The sequence below is a fragment of the Phyllopteryx taeniolatus genome, chromosome 23 (assembly GCF_024500385.1).
Source record: "Phyllopteryx taeniolatus isolate TA_2022b chromosome 23, UOR_Ptae_1.2, whole genome shotgun sequence".
NCBI lineage: Eukaryota > Metazoa > Chordata > Actinopteri > Syngnathiformes > Syngnathidae > Phyllopteryx > Phyllopteryx taeniolatus.
Window position 1 is genome coordinate 1,570,099 of NC_084524.1, and position 20,987 is coordinate 1,591,085.

The following is a 20,987-nucleotide window of genomic DNA, read 5'->3' on the forward strand; positions in this document are numbered from 1 at the left end:
GCGATTCTAGGCAATGACAACCCCGCTCGGTCGGGCTGCACCCGGCGCCCAAATCGAGCCCACCCCCGGCGGCGCGACATGACGCACTCGCGTCCAGCTCAGCTGCAACTCAGCTCGGAACCGAACCGTCCCGAGCAACATGCGCGATGGCGAGTGTGGAGGCAGCCGCCGAGCACGAGCGAATCCTGCGCGAGATAGAGAGCACGGACAGCAACTGCATCGGCCCGACGCTGCGGTAGGTCGCCCAAAACTTTCGAACGCGCCTTCGCCATCCGAAAACGAAAACAGCTCGACTTGGGCGTTTGCTAACCTTAGCCGATCGTGCTAACTAGTTTCAACTCCGGTCACTGGTGTCGGCGCTGACACTGACGGGGAATCGAACAATTTGCCTTTCTGCCAACTGTTGTCAAACAAAGTTGTGGCGTCGCAGCGCGGCGAAGAACGTCTCCCAGCACGTCTGCACCGCACTTCTGAGGGCCTGGGTTCGAATCTCAGCTCCAACCTTCCTCTGTGAAGCTTGCATCCTTCCACTTTTTGGAAAACATGCACGCTAAATTCATCGCCGATTCTTATCTTGTGCCCCGCGATTGACAGGCGACCACTCCAAGTCTAACGAAAAATGATGAATTAACAGCAAGCGTCCAATAAGGTGGCACTGACGTCATCCCTTATGCTGCTCACGGCCACTAGGGGGCGCGCGCAGTCTGAGGGGGGGATTGTTATGACAGACGGTTTAATGCCTCAATCCATTGAACAAGTTTTTTCCGGCTGCTCGAGCAGGATGAGACAAGCGGCGACATTCCGCTGACGTGTTCGGCCGTCAGCCGATCGAGTGGCGGCGGCGGCGCCGCTAATGCTATGCGAATTCATCGGTTCGGCCGGTGCTGTGGATCGATAGCAGTCGCAGGACTTCGGTTATCGCGCTGCGCACGAGCGGGTGGATCACGTCCCATTTAGGTGGCTGACGCGCGCACACGCGTGTACGGGGGACTTGTTGAGTTCTGGCAAAGAAAACAATAGAGGACAAGCTGTAATTATAACAACAAAGTGTGTGCATCTAAAGAAAGCATTTTGTGGCTCTCTCGCCATTGTACTCAACAACAAGTCGGCCACTTCCTGGTCAAGGGGAAGGGGATTGACACTGTACACAGGTGTGTGTGTGTGTGTGTGTGTGTCAGGGAAAACACACAGGAAGAAGTGCATCCTTTGTTGCCCAAAAAGGGAACGCAAGCCCGCGCGTGGCTTCCTGCTCCTTCGCCTCCCGACCGATCTCCAGTCCGTCGTCCCGGCAGGAAATCACGCGACCTTTCACCCCCGTGTCCTCCAGGTCGGTGTACGATGGCCAGGAACACGGCCTGTTCATGGCCAAGCTGGACGCTCGGATCAGGAACCACGACCGCGAGATCGAGAAGATGTGCAACCACCACTTCCAGGGCTTCGTCGACTCCATCACGGAGCTGCTGAAAGTGCGCGGCGAGGCGCAGAAGCTGAAGGTAGCGCGGAGGGACGCACGACCAGGGGACGGCGGGAGAAGTCGTATCGCCCGTCTCTCACCTGTCGCTCCTTTTACCCCCTGCAGAGTCAGGTGACCGCGACCAACCGGTCCATTCAGGGCGACGGCAAAGAGGCAAGTCCCGTCTCGTCGTCGTCATCATCCTAATCATAAATGTCCACATCCACTAGCCTCACACCTTGTCCGCCTACTCTTGTGCAGCTCACGAGCTCCATGGAGGAGCTGAGACAGTGTCGGGTGCAACAGAGAAACATTGCGACCACCATTGACAAACTCACGCACTGCCTGCCAGGTAGCACACGCGCACGCGCATTCAGCTTCCGTCCGTCAGGTCCTAACGCAACCTGTTTTCGTGTGCCAGTCTTGGAGATGTACGGACGCCTTCAGGAGCAAATGGACGCCAAAAGGTATGACAGCAGAGCATCTCGTGTCTGCATGTCCCCACGAAGGCCGTCAAGACCATTTCAGAGCAGGAGGTGGCGCCACGTGAAAATGTAAACTTAAGTGAGCTAGTCAAAAACAGCCACGTAGCCGCATCCGGATGACAATGACAAGAACGAGGATTATACCGCGACCTTAGCTACGATACTTGCCCTAGCCTTGTGCATGTATATGTCGTGTGAACCCCTTCGCTATTCACAAATTCCCCTCTTTGTTGTTCTCTCCGTGTAACTTATTCAGTGCGCCAAAGCCATTGTAATTGGTGTCAAGGAAGCATGCTGACGTGTTACATCTTGACTGAGGCTAACATTTTTTTAATGTTGGGGAAAAGCTCAGTTTAGCCTGGGTTATTAGCGGACGTTGTGAAGAATCTTTGCCTCGTGCATGTCCATGCACAATTGAGGTGCATTTTGTTGAAATCAAAGAATCTATGAGCCATTTGTTCAGGCTAATGGAGTAAAATGTGCTTGAAATGATATTGAAATGTTCTGGGATCCTAGTTTGTGGTGTGTTTACAGTTTAAAGCGTCAATTACTTGCATTTCTTTGCTATTCGTGGCAGTGTTTGGTCCCCATCTTATGTACATTTTGGGGTTTTATGTTGTATCGCAGTTCCATGTGACTGCACGAGGTAGCTTAGCTTACATCCACAAGGTGGCGCCAGAGCACTGAGAATTGCTTCCCAATGGCCTGGCCCTGACCTGGAGACAAAAGTCTCTCTGCTCAAAAATGAATGCTCTGTTTGTGTGATATATTTTGTTTGTTTGTTGTTTTTCGTCCCCTCTGCGAGCACAGAGCCTTGCAAGGTCATCCAATGTAGACACATGCACATATGTGTGTGTATGTTCTGTTATTGTGCTAATTTCCCTCCCCAGTCTGAGAATAAGTTGGTGTGTGTGTATATATATATATATATATATATCCCCCCCCCCCCCCCGGGTGTGTGTGTGTGTAAGGTATTACCCTGCGCTGCGCACCTCGGAACAGCTGGAGCAGACGTGTCTTCCCAGGGCCGGACAGTACCGGTTCTGCGCCATCATGGCTGAAAACCTTCCCAAGTTGCGGACGCAGATCCGCGACACGGCCATGACCCAGCTGAAGGACTTCCTGGAGAGCATCCGAAAACACTCGGACAAGATCGGAGAGACGGCCATCAGACAGGTATGTGTGCCCGGCAGTGTCTTGGCATCGTGCACCCAAGGATGGCGATCAGACATTGGCGCACCATTCATCAAGCATCCGCCCATATTTGTCATATGGAACCAAGCAGTCTGTGCACGCACACACACAAATCCTGCTTTTCAGCACTTCGCTCATTGTTTTTGTGTTTTCCAAGGCCAAGGAAGCTCAAGTGAGGCCTCTTGTTTATTTGGGGAATGTTGTTGGGTGAAAAGTGCAGGATGAGGGGGTGGGACGGGAACAGCGCAGGAATGGTTGGCGACAGACAGATGAGCCTCCAAGGAGAAGCGGGCCAACTTGCAGTCGCGCTGGAGATAGCTTCTTGTCGCAAGCGCACGGCGGAGCATTTCTGAAAATGTCTCACTCAGTCCAAGAGTCTTTTTGTTTTCTTTTTTTGTTTCCGAGTCTCAAGCCACCCCCACCCTCTCCGAGTCGAGTCCTCCGCGCAGCGAGCGGAGCCAGCGGTAGGACTGGATGATTGTTCCTAATCCGCTTGTGTAACCGCGACACAGCACGATAAGACCGTCCTGTGATCGAGATACGCTATCTCGGAAATCCATCCTTTTGCGGCGTTCTGTGTCAGTCCAGATGTGCTTGAGTGCGAACATAAATAAACACAGAAAACCCCTTTTCATTATTAGATCGCTGGCTGGATTAAGGAAGATTTCAAGGGTTCTTAAAAGGTTCCGTGTTGGTTAAATGTTAATCATGTTTGTCATTATTATTCAGTCACACTCGTCTGTCCCGGAACGTCTTTGTTCCATGTCCTCATCTTTCCATGTATTCCCTCTCTCGCCTCTTCGCATATTTATATTTGGAGTAAGAGGAGCAGCTCCGACTTCTGCTGAGTGTTCGGTAGTCCGAAACACACACACAGACACTAATGGGAAACAGATTGTTGGGTCTGTGAAGTGGAAGAAGATTGATTACCTGTATTTAGTTACTGAACACACACATGCGTGCGCGCGTGGCCGAGAGTACCCGCTGCGTCGGTGCGGCGCACCATCACAGAGAAAGTGGAGCGGCGTCTGCTCCCGAGTTCTTAACAGGAGCTCCGGTCGGCGACGTCCCGTCTGGAGTTTTCCTGTTTCTGACCTGCTGAATTGATTCAATTGTGGAGGATTGGCCGTGACATTGACCACCGTGTCGTGCATTTATGCCACGAAAAAGCAGCATCGGTGACGTTGCCACTCATTTGTTTGTTGCTTTCAGGCCCAGCTGCAGCGCTCGCTGGACAGCTCCATCTCCGCGCAGCCCAGCGCCCCCGTTGGCCGACGACCCAGGAGAGAGGCGGCGGCCGGCGGGGTCGCGCAGAGCAACGGGCAGGCCGGCAGGCTAGAAGCGGACGAAGAGGAGGCTGATCAAGTGAGCCACAGCCACGCACACACACACACACACAACTGGACTCGGTTGTTTAAATTTTAAAACGCGTGTTGAAGTGAAAAGCAGAAACAAATAGTGGGGCATTAATGGGAATGAGGGAATTAACGAGGATGTTTACTCCGAACTTGTGCCACTATTGCCAAAGTATCAGGACAATGAACTCCTCAAGTCACTCCTGGCGGGATCTGAGCTCTTTTATGCCGCCGACGTGTTCGCCTTTAAGGAAGGCCGAGCACAATGCGGCTGAACTTGTCACCTTGGTGCTGCCATTCTCTTTGCGGGTCCCTGTTGTCCCTTTTGGCTTATTTACGTCCTGTAAACTTGCTTGAAGCTTTGGCTCCCACAAAGGCTTGACCCCGCAGTCGCCGGGGTTACGGCCGCGTCGGCGCCGATGCCAACCTTAGGCCGTCGCTGCCCCTGGCATGTCTTCCCCTTCCCGTCATTCACGGCTGTCCCCTTGAGTCTTGTCTTCCTATGTTCCTCTGGTCTCTTTGTACTACTCCTTTCCTCCTTGGGGCCTTTTTTCAAATATTTTTTTTTTTTTTACCTGCTCTTCCTCTCTTTGCTCGCGTTCTGGAATGTCGTCGTCGTCGTCCTCGATGTTGTACGTTGTCGTGAATGACCCTATCCAACCTGTCATTAACAAGCACTTCCTGTTTGCTTCTGTGCAGGTGACCGGTGCTCAGGACTTGGTGGACTTCTCACCGGTGTACCGCTGTCTACATATCTACACTGTGCTGGTGAGCTCATCGCTCCTCTTGTCCGTAAACCGCCGCCAATCAGCTGCGGACCAACTGGAGCACGTCGGTTACTAGCGTCTTGGCAGCGGAAGAAAGGCGTTTGCGAAATGATTGCGCGGCATGTGCCGACATTTAGGTAGCTTCGTCTTTAGAACCAGTGACTAAAGATGGCAGCTCGTCACATGTTGCAGCCTGATGGGGGAAAGTTCTGACGCAGCGGAGAAGAAGAGGCTGGCTGCGCTCCAAGCAGGTGGCTGCAGTGTGTGTGTGTGTGTGTGTCTCATGCCAGTTGGAGTGAAGGCGACATGGGTGGAGGTGTTGACTGGGCCATGACTGGGTTAGCTCCACATTATCATGTGCGCGCCTGCAGGCTCTTTGGGGTTGTGACCGGGCCAACACATCCACTGGGTTGACTGTTTCTGTTCACCGTATGTGTGTGTGCGCGCGCACTCTCTGGCAGGGGGACAGGAAGTGCATGAACTTTGACAGGAAGGAGAAAGTGAGCAATGGCGGGAGGGAGCTGAGGGAAGAGTGGGGTTAGAGAGAGGCTAACTGGGTGACACGCTGGCGAGGAAAGAGGTCAACAAAGGTTGAGTAGAAGCGAGAGTGCGCATGCTAGCAACGCACTAGTAGCAGCCTGACATCACTTAGTGATATTAATGCCTTGTTGTTTTTCTCCCCCCGTCGTCCCCCGTCCGAGGTGAAGAAGGTGAAATCTTTCAGCACCTCCTCCTGACACGGCACACTACTTTCCCTCATCCCTGCCACTTGACCTCGTTATCTGCTCGCTTTGTTATATCTGCGTGCCCCTCCCCAGAAAAAGAGAGTGTGGGTGCTGTTTTGGGGCCAAGAGGAGACCGTGATAAAGTGCTGCGTCACGGAAGGAAGAGATAGTAGCGTCAACATGCGGAGAGAAGTGTGCTTTTAGTTTGATATCTGACGCCAGGTTTTAGTCAGACTCGCTATCTTAACTGCAGGCGCACTTTATCTCCACTTTCCCATCGTTCAGGGATTCTGGCCTTCTTCTTTTTCAAGCAAGCGATGCCATTTTGTTTGTCACATCTCCCTGGTGTGTAACTAATAAACTGGACGTAAAGGGTTTAACAGCACAGTAGCCTTCCACATTTACCTGCAATGTGTGTTGCAGGGTTTGCGTGATGTGTTTGAGAACTACTACCGAAAGCAGCGGCGGAAACAGGCTCGCCTCGTGCTGCAGCCGCACTCTAACATGGTACCGCCTCACTCTTGCAAAATCCCCACCGCACTCCTGTAACACACAGACCAGTACACTGCAGAAACTAAACTCTAACCAAGATCAAATATCTCAAATCACTTTTTGACGTGCCTGATCAGCGGTTTGGCTTTTCCAGCATGAAACGCTGGAAGGCTACCGACGCTACTTCAATCAAATCGTCGGGTAAGCCCGTCCCGTTCAACTTGACGTAATGACAAAGGTCCGGCGACATCACCCGCAGCGCGTGGTGTTCTCCCCAGGTTCTTTGTGGTGGAGGACCACGTGCTTCACACCACGCAGGGTTTGGTCAACAGAGCCTACGTGGAGGAGCTCTGGGAGCTGGCGCTGTCCAAAATCGTGGCTGCTCTGAGGACGCACTCTGTAGGGACACACACGACATCCGGCATGTTGCGAACACGCACGCGCGCACTGATCCAAGCTTGTGTTCTCAGTCCTACTGTGATGACCCGGACCTGGTGCTTGATCTGAAGAACCTCATTGTCCTCTTTGCTGACACACTTCAGGTACTGGGGAAGTCGTTTTCTCGTGTCACGGAAAATTCATCGAAGTGTGGCTAGTTGTAATTAAAGGCTAACTACTAATAACATCTGGAGAGCGAGGTTTCGGTGTCATGTCCGCCTCAAGGCGGAGACTTAAGCGCCGGCTGTGGATTCTTCTCCCGCAGGGCTACGGCTTCCCGGTGTCCCAGCTCTTCGACATGCTGCTGGAGATGAGGGATCAGTACAGCGAGATCCTCCTCAAGAGATGGAACGTCACCTTCAGGTACGCCGGGATTTGTCCTTTTCTCGAGTGAGCTGACGTGTTCTTGACCTTCCCAGCGGTCAAAAGGGCGCACACTCACACACCAGTTTGTGGGAAATGTCTCCGTTTTTGAAGTTTAACGACCATCCAGAGGAAGGAAGTGTTTTAAAGCGACGTCCGGAACATTATTTACCGTTCAGGATGGGTAGTGCCCCTCGCAAGATGTGTGTGAGGGCACCGAACGCCATTGTTCCTCCGTCTGTGTAGTGACACCAGTGGGACTGTGTGAGCCAGCGCACAAACAATCACGCTCAAACTCCTCGCTTTCTCTCACCCATGTGCACACACATGCGCACACACACGGGAAAGCCACAGGAATGTGTTGCATTGTTGGAGAGGGAGCACTCTCCGGTTCACGGCCTCTCCATGGAACGTTGGAACGTCCGAAGTCTCGAGAGCCAAACAAGAAAGGGGGTGATGAAAGCGGGGGGGGCGGAAAACCTCAAGCATTAGAATGACCCCCCCACCGACCTCCCCCGACCCCTGTGGGATGATTGTAGCTGACTTGTCTCGGCCTAAGCAAAAACGCCATTTGCTCACCTGCGTCTCCTCCACAGGCAGGTGTTGGACCAGGACAACTTCGGTCCCATCCTGGTGTCCACGGAGCAGGAGTACAGACACTACACGTCCCAGTTTCCCCTGCAAGACCCCGAGCTGGAGAAGGTAGAGGGCGCTAGAGAGGCACATGAAGGCTGAATCCAAGATTCCAATAGACATGAAAATGTGCTGTTCTGTGCAGCTTCCCTTTCCCAAGAAGCTTCCCTTCTCCGAGTTTGTGCCAAAAGTCTACTGCCAGCTCAAAGAGTTCATCTACGCTTGTCTCAAGTACTCTGAAGACCTGCACCTCAGGTACACGCTGCCTCTTTTCTCCCTTTTCTCTCCTTCATCAAAATTCTTCCCGCGTCGCGGAGACTCACGGGCCTGCTCCGACCTTAAGAATAGCGCTCTCCCAATCTGACCAATCTCGTCGAGACCTTTGTCAAGACAAAAAGCAATGAAAATGTCACTTCCTCGGTGGGCTACTCGTCGTCATGGCCCGGAATTGACCACGACGTGGAGCAGTGTTCGCGATGCACATGAACATCCGAAATGTAACTTTAAGTGCACGTTCATATGGCTGTATGTGTGTGTGTGTGTGTGTGTGCGTGCACGCGCGCGCGTGAGTGAGTGTACTGCTGGTTACGCTTGATGGAAGAAGGAACTCAAACAAAGCAGCTACTTTTCCACTGAGGAGACGAGCAATCAGGGAACATCTTGCACTGTGCGGTGGGAGGATTATACAAAACTGGGACTGGGCCACACACACACACACACACACACTGTTATAGTCAATTTAAACTGAGGCATTTCAGAATAGCACAATCATTAAAGAAAACGTAGCAATAACAAAAATTATGTGATGATCCCTATTCAGTCATATTTTCCCAAAATATTGCCAATATTTCACAAATTCTGCCAGGGTGTGTAAACTTATGAGCACAACTATGTTCATAACACACACAAAATTGCAGTTGCTGTATTATTGACTGAGAATCGGACGTTCGATTGGATTTAAAGTGAAGCGGGTTTTGTTTTGGGGTAACGGTTTAAAGTATCTAGTAACCGAGCACGGACGTCGCCCTGTCAGCTTCCCCGGAAGCAGACGGGACGACGGAGTGGGTTGGCGCTCGTTGATCCTTCCGTGACCTTTTGTCATTTCATCTGCAACCCGGTTGAGATGTTGGCGAGCGTTTGGGTGAAAAGGGATGTGTCGGGCACTGGAAGGCTGCAGGCGAGAACGTGTTGAGCTGCGAAAGGCGTGCGCGGCGTCGCTGAGAAAGAACATGCGGCCGTGAGGCTTGGAGAGAAAACAAAGGCCACTGCGGACGGCGCGCGCTCAGAGTGCTTTTTCGGCCACGCAATTGTGCACGTGTCCGTCTTGGCGCTTCCTTTTTTTGCTCCAGTTGGGACGCAGCTACTGTTTGTTGTCAACGTTGGCTCACACATTCTGCCCCGTGAATCTGCTCCAGAAAAGTCCTCACATTTCGGAAAGCATATGTCGCGTGTAAGTAGCTGCTTTCGTGCCCTCTGGCCTCTGGCCGCCGCGCTGCCCCCCCACCCCACCCCCCCCTCACTGACTGCAACAACCCCCCATTCCTCTCGCACATCTGTTGTGGCTGATGGCAGCGCAAACGCAATGAAATTCGATCAAAATTCTGCGGTGCGTCTATATTTGTGCGCTTGCAGAGTTCACTCACAGACGTTGACTTTTTGACACTCTCTCTCTTGCCACACACACACACACACACACACACATGCCACCTTGGGGTGAGCTACAGTTAGAGCTCGCAGCGTTTCCAAAAAAGTAAAAGAATCCTAAATACATTCCAACAATTCAAAGCAGGGGGAAAAATTCCTGGAGAAGTGCAGAGTGAGCAGAAGTGTGTGTGTGTGTGTGTTCAGTTCCAGGCACAGACAATTGAGTGAATTGGCCGGAATGTGTCTATTAGCCACAGGCCTCTGGAATTGAACTCACAATCACACATGTATGCACAGAACAAAACCCTCAGTTGTTTGCGTCTTCCTTCTTCCTGTGCTTAATTAGACTCCATGTTTGATTGGGATTTTGCCAACTTGAGCAGACTTCCGAAACGTGTTTTTTCTTCAGCCGGACACGCGGCACATTTTGAGGCAAACAAAATCGAGCGTGTCGGAGACTCGCTAAGTGGAAATTAGAGCTTGTCGTCGGCCCAGAGGTGATCATTTACCGTCGTGGGAGAATCAATATCTGTGCAAATCAGAAACGGTCTCCCCAAATCATCATTTATTTCAATGCTAAAAAAAAAAGATTTCAAAAGCTTTAGGGAGAATTGAGTTTCTTTCGTAACCACGAAGCTCCCTCAAGCTCAACTCAAAGGCTTTGTTTTTGGTTTTTTTTGTACACGCGCACTACAACAAATGTGTGTACTTTCTCAGCTCCACAGAGGTGGATGACATGATCCGCAAATCCACCAATTTGCTGCTGACCCGAACCCTGAGCCACTGTCTGCACTACGCCATTAAGAAGAAGAATGTCGGGCTGGCTGAGGTACTGCGTGTGGGCAAACGTGCACCGTTTCAACTTTTCTCACGGTTTCATCCCTAGTTGAGTGCGTAAGCTGCAAACACTAATGAAAGTACTTCGAGGTCTCCTCAAGCACACTTGCATGCACACTGCATACTCAATGGTGGCACTTGGTGACGCCTGCCTGCTTGGGCCCAGTTGGTGCAGGTGAGCATCAACACCACCCACCTGGAGCAGAGCTGCCATTTCCTGGAAGAGTTTATATCAAACATCACCAATGTCCCTCCGGACACGGCCAACGCGACCAAGCTGTACGGGACGTCCACGTTTAAGGTGAGCGTCCGTGCCTGCGCGATCCGGCGTACGACTGTTATTCTCGTCACCGCTCGTCTCCTCTCGCAGGACGCTCGTCACGCAGCCGAGGCGGAGATCTACACCGGCCTCAACGCCAAAATCGACCAGTTCCTCCAGCTGGCAGATTACGACTGGATGGCGGGCGTGCCCAGCGGCGCCGCGCCGACACCCAGCGACTACCTGCTGGACTTGATAGCCTTCCTGAAGAGCACCTTCAGTGTCTTCACCAACCTGCCTGTGAGTACCGCCATAATCGCCAAACATAAATAGACGCTCTCATTGAATGTGTCATCCATATTTGGCCATCATAACATCATTTTGCGCAAAGAATTTGCTGTCTTTGTGGCTCATCCTATCAAGTCCCGTATGTACCTGGGAATTCCCACTTTGAAACCAGAACAAAGAAGTCTGTCCCATTTATATAATAAGTAATCATCATAATTAAATCAAACTCAGTCCAGTGGCCTGTTTTTCAATTTTGTATTTTTCTAAGTCTGAAATTTTAAAGTTTAAAATCTGTCACGTGTTCGATTAAAAAAAAACAACAATGAGTCATCTGTTTTTTGATTTATTGATTGATTTTGCCAATTGAAAATGGAAAGAACAACTGATACACGGATTATTTGTGGGGCACAGCTGACACATTCAATATGGTGGACATGCTTTCATATCAGGCGCTCAAGGCGGGGGTTAGTGTATATTTGATGTCTACGCGTAGGGCCGCGTGTTAGCGAGACACGTCGACACGGCGTTACGAAGCGCATTAGTTGGTTGCGCTCTAAGCTCGTTGGGCGCGGGGCCCGGCTCAGCTCATTAAAGCTCCCGGCTGCAGATTAAGCCGCATTGACTCCACGGACGCGCAACGGCACCGGCGCGACGCGTCGTCACACTCTGCTTGGTCGTCGTGTCGCTGTCCCGTCGAGCTCGTCCTATCGTCGCGACAGCGTTAAAATACAAACACGTGCAGATGCGCGCACACACAGCGGTTGAGCTAAGTGTTTTTCAGCACTTCTACGGAGCTTTACTTTACACCCCCACAAGCCCCGGGCGTGACCCTGTCTCACACACACACACACAGTGAGGCCGCCCTAGCAGATCGGATGCTGCGGATCAGTAAATCTGAGTGGCACGACCCTCGGAAATGAGAGAAGTGGAGTTGCTCACGCTTGGGCCCAAAAGTCCTAACCTGGTCGTGACACCGTGCGACCCTGAGGAGATCGTTACGCAGTAGGAAACCGGTTCACAAACGAGTCTGTTGTGGTTTCTCCCATTAAAATAAATGGAAATACAATTCATCCATTTTTGCCCCAGGACCAAGTTTTGTTTGACTTTAGTAAAAAAAAAAAAAAAAAAAAAAAAACGCTTTTGCGTAGTGATGTCAGAAACACGAATCCCAGTCATATTAAGCAATATTTTCAATATTTCAATCTTTCCGGCTTCCAAATGGCACCATTTACTTCCACTTCTCACTTGATTGTGAGGCATACTGAGGGGTTAGTTTAAGGGCAAAAAAACCAAAAAGATAACTGGAGAGAAAGTGTACAGGAGTATTTGCCAACTATTTGTTCGTAAATCTAACCGTTGATGAACAGAGGTCGTCCCACTGTAAATACGCTACTCCCAAAAGGTCTGGGATATCGGGCTTTCGAAAGAAATTCCACGATGAACCTGAAATGCACTGTAACCTTGAGAGGCAAACTTCATTTGACCTTCCCTAAACTTTTGAATGCACATGTCCAGCTGTGTAATGTTTCCGTCCTTTCCTGAAATTTCACCCGAAAGCCACTAGCCCTCACTTTTTGTGAGTCGTGTATTTGTGGTTTTTGTCTCTGGCCATATAGGGAGCGCCCATAGAACATGCAATCTTGCCGGTGAGTATCTGTGTGGCACCTTGCTAATCCTCGACTTTTCCTCACGTTCTGGCCTGAGAGTTGAGCCAGCAGCATGCGGCGTGCGAAGGAGCGCCGATGCACGTTTGTGTCCTGTCTGTGTGTTCTGACGCGAAGCCACAAGCGAGGGGAGTCCCGGGGGGCAATTGAGATGCCAACAGAAAAGTGGGATCACAGCAGGATCCTTGTCAGCAATTCCACCGCGGGGGTGGGGGTGCATCAACGCACACCTCGGTTGTTTGTTCCTTGGCCTTCATCACTTTGACGCCACCTGGACACCTCACCGTGTCGGCCTCATCGTCCGAAATATTGACTGTGAACTACACCACATGATACATGTGGCACAGTTGCGTGCCGTTTTACTGCATTATTGTATAGCATTGATGGTTTTCATAATTACAACGTGATAGTGGCGGTATTACGAGGTACCAAATGCACGGCCCGCCTCGAGTGCGCACATGTCAGCCCGACCCATGTCAATATAATTAGCTCGTTTCACGCTCAATCTCACCCTATTACGACTGACCCAGAGGTTGCGTGTGTGCGTGTGTGGACATCCGGTGTGTGTTCCTTCAATGTGTGTAATTGGATTTCCATGCGAGGTGAAGCTGTCGCGAACTGGGGGTGGGCGGGAAGCTCGGGTTTCAAGTTTCTTCGCCCCCCCGACCCCCCCCACCCCCCCGCACGCCATTCTAAGAGTGTCTCCCGGTGCTCTTCCTCAGGGCAAAGTGGCGCAGACGGCGTGCATGTCGGCGTGCAAGCACATCTCCACGTCGCTGCTGCAGCTGCTGCTCGACCCCGAGGTCAAGCAGATCTCCATGGGGGCGCTGCACCAGCTCAACGCCGACGTCTACGAGTGCGAGGGTGAGTGCCACGTGTCGTAACGTTGCTCCTTGTCCTCGCGACGTCGCGGTTCGCCTACCGCACGCCCGCAGTGGTGCCCAAACGTGGGAAAGGAGAGCCACAGTCGCGGATGCCCCTTTCAGACATTTAGTCAACGGCTGTCAGCCTCAGCTCCCGCAAAAGTGGGAGGGGTAAGATTTATTAAAAAAAAAAAAAAAAGCTTCCCTATAAAGTGGGTTTTCTCTTATTACGGTAAACGGGGGTCCGCTGCACAAGGCTGCAGGTGTAGTTTGTATTTTGGTTCAAAGGGGGCGCTGTGGAACAACACTTCCACATCCTGCTGGGTCAAAATCAGAACTTTTCCCCCCCAAAGACACAATTTAAAATGGATTAAAAGGAGACAAAAGGCGCAATGGGATGAAAGGGGCTGAGGGAAAATAGGATTAAATGAATGAGGTGTGAGATGGAAAAAAAAGACAAGTACAGCAGACAAAAAAGAGAAACATGCACGGATGAGGGGAGCGAGGGAATGAAAACTAACGTGCACTTTGAAAAAGAGGGATTAGAGGCGAACCTTGGGCTTGAAAGTTCTTTGAGAAAGATGGCCGCCATAATGCTCCGTGCCCGCCGCAGGAAGGAAGTGACAGACGACTGATGGGGGGGGATGGGCGAAGAAAAAAGGACATCAAAGTTGAGTCCCCGGTGTCGGCGTTCAGCAGCGAGGCCGCCTTTTGTGTGTCACAGGGGTCACCGGAGATGGCAAGCGTGTAATCGGCGCCGCCATCTTGTGTGAGGCGAAAGCCGGGAGACCCGCAGCAGATTCGAAATGTAACATTTGACACAGGCCCCGTCGCTCGCCTGTTTGGCTGCGAAGTTCTACAAAATTGCGTTAATATAAGAAGTTTTCTAGATTTGCAAAACCGCAAAGAAAGGAGCACCGGTAAAAGAGTAACATTATTTCTATTCGTACCGTAATGAACAAAGAAAATTCAATTAGAGCAGCAAATGGTGATTGTTTACTCCAGTTACTGCTGCATATCAGTGCAATAAATAAAATGATGAGCTGACTAATTAGTTTAACTGAAACTGAATCTGCCCGCTTTTACCTTCATGGCCGACCAGTTCCTTCTGCACCGACGCGTAACAGCACGGGGGTCAAACTCGAGGCCTGGGGGCCAAATTTGGCCCACAAAATTATTTTACATGGCCACGCAAGCATTGACTTAATGGTTCTTGCTAAAATACCAAAATTGCTAATTGTCTTCCTTTTTAATAACTTTGAGTCATCGCTAGCATTTTTTGTTGCAATTCCCCTTTTAAAACAAATTGAATAATAGTTGAAGAAACATTTTTTTTGCTGGCTTCTGAATTCAAAACCAGTTACCCGTCAAATTGTTGCTTGTAGGTAATATGAAGTGATCATATGTTTGAGTTCAGTCACAACGGCCCTCCGAAGGAAACCATAATTACGGTGTGGCGCATGACAAAAAATGAGTTTGACACCCCCGCTTTAGGGCCAAAAATGTATCTACCCTATTTTTCACGACTACTTACTGATCATATTTGGACATTCAAGGTTTCTGCCCACCTGACAAACATTTTTGACATATCTTTGGCTCCACCGATGGATTGGCTTTAGCTAGCTAGCGGCCCTTGTGAGTTTTCTGTTTGCGGCCCTCGGAAGAAAACGTCGGGACACCTCTGCTCTCCACTCCACACTTGCACACCTCTCCTCTCCCCAGTGGGCTTGTTTGCCAAGTGACGCCGAGACCCCTGCGCACACTCCAGCATCACCACAACAATGAAATGCTACACACACACACAGACACACAGTCCCCTCTCTGACATGACTCAAACTGCCCCCCCCCGTCATTTGTCTGCCAATCTGTCCTGATGCATAGCGAATCTAACCAGGTCTTTTATTCTTCCCTTTTTTTCCTCTCCTCCTCCTCTCTTCCCTCGCTCCGGGGGTGGACCGTTTGTGTTTTTCCCACAGGTTTTGCCAGAGCCGGCCCGGTCGCAGGCTTCCAGGGTGACACGTTGCTTCTGGCCTTCAGTGACTTGAGACAAGTAGGTCTTTGTCTACGTCGTCGTCGTCGTCTTCGGTCCTTGCTATCTTTTCCCCCCGCACCCTCCTGCTTTCATTCTTCCGCCCATCCTCCTCCTTGTCTTCTTCCTCGACTCGGACAAACATCCTTTAAAGATTCTTTCTATTTCCCCGCAATCTGCAAACGTCTTGGGAACACGAAGCCGTCCGTTAAAGCACTCGCAAATGCTGACTTTATTTTGTCATTTTTTTCCCCGCTCATTTGTGTTTTTCTATCTTCAGTGTCCTTATTTTACTTTGCCGTAAATTCAATAAAATGCACGAGTAACGGAAACACAGTTTTTTTTTTTTTTTTTTTTTTTAAGATGCCCCCATTCTAATGATGAATGAATTATTTTCCGGCCAATGCGAAAACAAATCACAATGAAACGATGGCATTATAATACAAATGCCTAGAAGATTAGGAAGCTTGTTGGGGTTCCAGACAGGAAGTATCTCAGCCCGGAGTCTCAAGAGGGCCGAACAGAACCGCCGTTGGTGTTTTTTGGACTCTGGAGGGTGAGGTGCGCTTGTGTGCGCGTGACAGCAGATGACGGATGGGCCGGCAGGACGGAGCGGGAAGGATGAATGAGGTGACGGACAGAGACGGATAGCCCTTTATCCCTCCTGTCACAATCCCGCTTTCTCCCCGCCTCGCTTCTCTTTCTGCGCCTGTCGGGATGATGCAGTGCCTCGGCTTCATCCTCCTCTTCCTCATCTCGTCCCTCCTTTTCCTGCCTCCCGTCCATCTCCTTCCTCCGCTTTCTTTCCCTTGCCACTCATTGTTTTTCGCGGCATTCTTATCATATCAAAAGGAGCTTTTCATACCTCACGTGTCATGTGCCAGCGCGTCCCTTTCACACGCGCATTCTTTGGCCCACGCCACCGCCGCGTTCTCACACGGCCTCGCGTTCCCGTACGCTCTCGTACGTGCCCGCCGAGCCCGCCCGGGAACGCTCGATAAATCACGCTGACGGGCCCGTTGGCTGTGAGGTCCCAGAGAGATTTTTCTCTCTCAACGTCGTGTTTGAAGAATTTTCTAAAGCTCAACGACGTGATTGATTACATTTTCATATTGATCTGAACATCTAAAAAAATTGAAACGCCATCCCTTCCAGCCCCCCAAACCAATCATATTTTTTTTATGAATGAAGAAAAACAATGTAAAGAAATAAAACTTTTTTTTTTTTCAAGAATGTAAAGAAATACACTGGTTTTACACAGTGTGATTGATTACTGTACGTACGATGGAATCTGTGTGTTGGACGTGTGCCTTTAAGAGGTGTGGCCTAGTGAGTGACATGAGGAGCTGGAGGCAGGTTGGCCGGTCAGTCTGCGTGCGAGTGTCCGGGCCTAAGTTGTGACTTACAGCAGCGGCTCCTTGCGAGTGTTCTCATTTTGCAGTCGCCCGAATAAACGCTTTCCTTGCCTGTACACGAGGGCATGACAGTACTTGAATTGCACCATTATTTTTCCCCCCCCCCCACTTCACTCCAGCCGCGGTGTATCTGAAGCTCGTTCGCAACACAGATGTTGGACCGAGCGACGACTCGGAACTGGGGAAATTTCTAGGTTGGGGCACTTGTAAGTTAAAAGGTACTATGTTAGGTTAAGGTGTATTTTGTTTACCTTTTGATCAGTTAAAATGTGGTTGCGATTTTCGGCTCGTCTCAGCAGGAGTCCGAAATATTAGACCTGCCGGCAAACGTCTTGTTAAACGAATGGACAACATTCTCTTTATAAAGGCAGAATTTTAGATAGCGGTATTTATTTATTTTTAGACCTCTGTGCGACGATGGCGGCTACGCTCGATAGCTCAGCGTCCGCCATCTTGGCTTTCGGGCCCGGGTCGGATGCGGGTCCAGCCGTCGATCGGCTCGGACGGACCGTGAAGGGGGTGGGAGGCGCGGGGGGTCCCGGCCCGGTTGTGAATGCGGTGGGATGTTGAAGGCGAGTGAAAGCATCCAGTCAGGTGAAAGTGATACGTACAGGGTGGTCTCTGGACCTCGCTCTCCTCGGGAGGCCGACACTTCCCTTCAAGCGTGTGAGCGCTCACATGGGGCGGGGGGCAGCGGGGAGAGGGCATCAATAGTGGGGTGAAAGAGGCCGAAAGGAAGGATGAGCAGCAGATGGACGTGTAAATGCTCGCCCGCCGATCGCGCGCGCACACACGCAAACGTGACTGCTTTAACAAACAATTTTGATGGACACAGAAAAGCCTTGATGGACTTTTTTTTTTTCTTCTCTCTCCCCCCTTCTGCTTCCCAGTGTGTAAACAATTATCAATCAATCAATCAATCAATCCAAAATCCTTGTTACACTTCAGTGTGCAATTCAAAAGTTTATCCTGGCACCCAAAGATCCCGAACCTTTGCGGGTAATGTATACTGTATGTACAACATGCCATATTTGAGAGCAAGTAAATCTGGGGTAAAAGCGTGATCACGTGATCCCAGAGAGAGACGCACACGGGCGGGCGGGCGCAGTTCAGCGGGAGGTCAGTGGGATGACCGGTGCCAGCGAGGGTGGAAACTTGTCTTCAGACCCTCGCAAACCGTCTTATCTGATGGGACACGTGCACGTGCGTGTACGGCAGCTCGGGGTAACGCGGCGCCCGCGATGACGGCAGAAACTAAAAGCGCTCTTATCTGCGGGATTTATGAGTTCAAGCTCGCGTCGGTGTGGGAGAGGTCGCCTCGCGTTCTTCTCGACCCCCGCCTCAACTTCCTGCCCCGTCTGCGGCCGGGCCTTATCGCCGTGACGACGGGTCAGCCAGCGGTCATGACAACAGCGCGGCTCGGGGGCCCACCCGGTTGGACGGGACGGCCACTTCCGACCGATAGTCGGCCGGCGTGCGCCTGCGCTATCGCCTGCAAGCGCGCGCTTCCTGTTTGCGCATCAGCAGCCAACGATAAATTTGGCGGAATTAAATTAAACACCTATGTATAATAGTTATTCCTCATAATAAGATGATAATTCAAGCTCATTTTAGAATTTCCGATTCATTTAATGAACCGATTATTTAACTTAACTTATTCACTGCCGTGGACTTTTAGATTCATCATATAAGTTTGAGGTGTGACGAAAGCAAAAACAAACTTTTTGTTCTGGCGAAAGAAGAGAATCTACTCTCTTTTGGCGGGTTCGCTGCCGATTGGTTATTGCAACTGCTCGAAAACAGCGGCCAGTAATTGTTTAAGACAATAAAGTCAAAATGTTTCATTTTTTACTCCTATTTATGTATTTTAAATAAAGTAGGTGATTTTAAGGGTGAAATAAAGACTAATGCTCCTATTATTTGGAAGTGATTTTGACTGAATAACAGTTTTTTATTTTACTGACATTTTAAAAATGTTATTTCCAATAACTGAATTGCACATGTTCAAACGTGACAAAATGATAGAAAACCCCCGGCAGTCCAAAGGCGCGTCATTCCGCTCCTCCCGCGCAGCCCTGGAGGGAGGGCGCGCTCCTCCGCCTGCTCCAGAGGACATGTTTCTACCTTTCTCCTCGCCGCCGTCTCGCGGAACGTCCGTCGTGACGCCGCGGCGCGCGCTTCGCCCGCTCAAAGGTGCTCGGCGGCCGTTGTCCAAGTGGCGTGTGTGTGTGTTTCCACTCTTTTTTTCTGCGGCTCTCTTCCACCGACATGTGGTTTCGCTCGCCGTCCCTCTGCATCCCCCTCGTCCTCTCTCATCCCTCGCTCACATATGGTTTCTCTCTCGTGTGTTTGGTGTTACCCAGAGTTCACTGGGGCTCACGTGTTCTTCAAGGCGGAGATTGTGTGCGCAGGGTTAAGGGGGGCAGCGGCAGGTTATGCAACAGTTTGAGATGTGGGTCATTTATTTTCTCCTTGTTGTTGCAGTTGCTGGAGTTGTTCACGCACTGGGACTGGTCCAGCTACCTGGCCGACTACGGCAAAACCAGCTGCAAGTATCTGCGCGTGAACCCGCACGCCGCGCTGGCCCTGCTGGAGAAGTGAGTTGCCTTCGCGGCTCTTCTTGTCGTCTTCCTCACGTGCCGCCCGTGCGCTGAGCTCTCAGCTCCTCCTCTTCTTCTTCTTCTCCGTTGTGTTTGTTGTGTACCCACAGGTTGTTGAATCCGTGAGTATTGTTTTTGGCACGTAGGCACAGACGAGCACCGGTGTGAACATGAGCCGTTCGTACCCCACTAACGTGCCTCCGGGCGATCGTTCGTTAACAAACTGGGGTCTTGAGCTCTCGCTCGTTCAATTGTTTGCTTTATGTCACGAGGCAAAAAAAAAGTATTGTGATGCCCGTGCGGTTTGCTATATCTCCACAAATGAGTACTATAACAATTTCAGTCTTTGCACAAAGAGAGAAAGTCGCTGATGCACGCTCAACCGCTTATTGAAGGTGACAAACACACTCGCAAGGAGCTGCTGTAGGCCACAACTCACACCCAAATGCTCACACGCAGACTAATCGCCGAACCTGACTACAGCAGGAGTCAAAGTTGCATGTTGTCCATGTGCTTGTGTGGCTTTTCTGCGAGTACAATCCAAAAATGCACGTTAATAAGAACCTCCACGCGCCGAGCGACTTGGCCGACAGAAGTCGACCGTCGCAAAAAATGAGTTGCCAGCTCTTCGCCGCACATTTGCCGACATGCTACTACTGAAAAACTGCGACCTTGTGTTGGATTTTGAGGCACCACCTACAATATATGACTTTATGGTATATATTTTTAATTGACCCAAAAAAGCAGATTGCCCCAAAGAGAGAACTCGGCGAGAATCTGGATATTTTGAATTTCTGTTGCAATGATCGATTGCGACAGAGACTCCCCACGCTTTGCTTTATCGGGTCTTGTTATGATAGACACCTCCACTGGTGTCACTGGTGGCACATTTTTTTCAAACTTGCCTAGTGAGCGCAACTGAGTGACGTTTTCAACTCTGCTTTGTGTCTTTGTGTGTCAGGATGCGGGAGAGCAGCAGGAAGAACGTGGTCTTCGCGCAGTTCCGAAAGACGGAGCGCGACAGGCAGAAGCTCATCGACGCTGTCGTCAAGCAACTGCGTAACCTCATCGCGCAGCACCACGCCTGAACGGACAGCGCACACCCCTCTTCCGAATAAAAAGGGACGTCGATGCATTCGCACTAATGGGAATTTGGTTCTTTTCACTTGACAATAAATGTTCTGACCAACACTCGAACGTGACCGACCGTGTCATCATTAGCGCCGAGGAGGAGGAGCGGGAGCTTATCCTACCTCGCAGCCGCCGTCTTCACGGAGCCGCTCTTTTGTTGGTGGCGGAAATCGTCTCGATGAACTCCCGCGGCTACTTTTCGCCTGACGAAAAAAACAAACAAAAAAAAAAAACATTAACTTCATCCTCTTCTGTTGCCAACACAATCGAGACCGAAAGAAATCTGTGATGTTCTACAACCTTTACAGATGAACTACATTTGATTCCACACCCGAGATGGAAACGTGCGTTA

At 50.7% G+C, this 20,987-nt stretch overlaps 2 protein-coding genes across 5 annotated transcripts in view; one reads left to right on the forward strand and one right to left on the reverse strand.

The window, feature by feature from the left end:
- The window catches only part of tkfc (triokinase/FMN cyclase), a 43,933-nt gene that overhangs the window by 5,984 nt on the left and 16,962 nt on the right, over window positions 1–20,987 (reverse strand). Inside the window, exon 5 of one of the 3 annotated variants that reach the window (XM_061763974.1) lies at window positions 20,758–20,838. The gene's annotated coding sequence lies outside the window, so the exon portion shown is untranslated. Of the gene's footprint in view, window positions 1–310; window positions 871–2,916; window positions 3,056–20,757; window positions 20,839–20,987 lie in introns of those variants that run through there. The other 2 variants (XM_061763972.1, XM_061763973.1) reach the window with 2 other exon arrangements.
- On the forward strand, window positions 72–20,701 carry exoc6b (exocyst complex component 6B). Of its 2 annotated transcripts, XM_061763944.1 has the most exons (22): window positions 75–235; window positions 1,328–1,493; window positions 1,580–1,627; window positions 1,715–1,805; window positions 1,875–1,920; window positions 2,910–3,114; window positions 4,345–4,497; window positions 5,187–5,255; window positions 6,403–6,486; window positions 6,626–6,672; window positions 6,750–6,870; window positions 6,942–7,013; window positions 7,175–7,272; window positions 7,869–7,974; window positions 8,051–8,160; window positions 10,267–10,378; window positions 10,553–10,687; window positions 10,757–10,945; window positions 13,320–13,461; window positions 15,437–15,510; window positions 19,389–19,501; window positions 20,466–20,701. In XM_061763944.1, the coding sequence occupies exons 1-22, from the start codon at window positions 147–149 to the stop codon at window positions 20,590–20,592; spliced, it is 2,397 nt and encodes a 798-aa protein (XP_061619928.1). In that variant the 5' UTR covers window positions 75–146; the 3' UTR covers window positions 20,593–20,701. The 2 variants fall into 2 exon arrangements, with proteins under 2 accessions (XP_061619929.1, XP_061619928.1); XM_061763945.1 differs by lacking the exons at window positions 13,320–13,461; window positions 15,437–15,510; window positions 19,389–19,501; window positions 20,466–20,701 and adding an exon at window positions 12,550–12,621 and having other exon boundaries at window positions 72–235.

Bases quoted from the DNA above. Each gene is read 5' to 3' on its own strand.
- exoc6b (XM_061763944.1), top strand. From the start codon at position 147: ATGGCGAGTGTGGAGGCAGCCGCCGAGCACGAGCGAATCCTGCGCGAG. The intron at 1,806-1,874 runs GTAGCACACGCG...TTCGTGTGCCAG, and splicing joins ACTCACGCACTGCCTGCCAG to TCTTGGAGATGTACGGACGC. The intron at 10,688-10,756 runs GTGAGCGTCCGT...CTCCTCTCGCAG, and splicing joins ACGGGACGTCCACGTTTAAG to GACGCTCGTCACGCAGCCGA.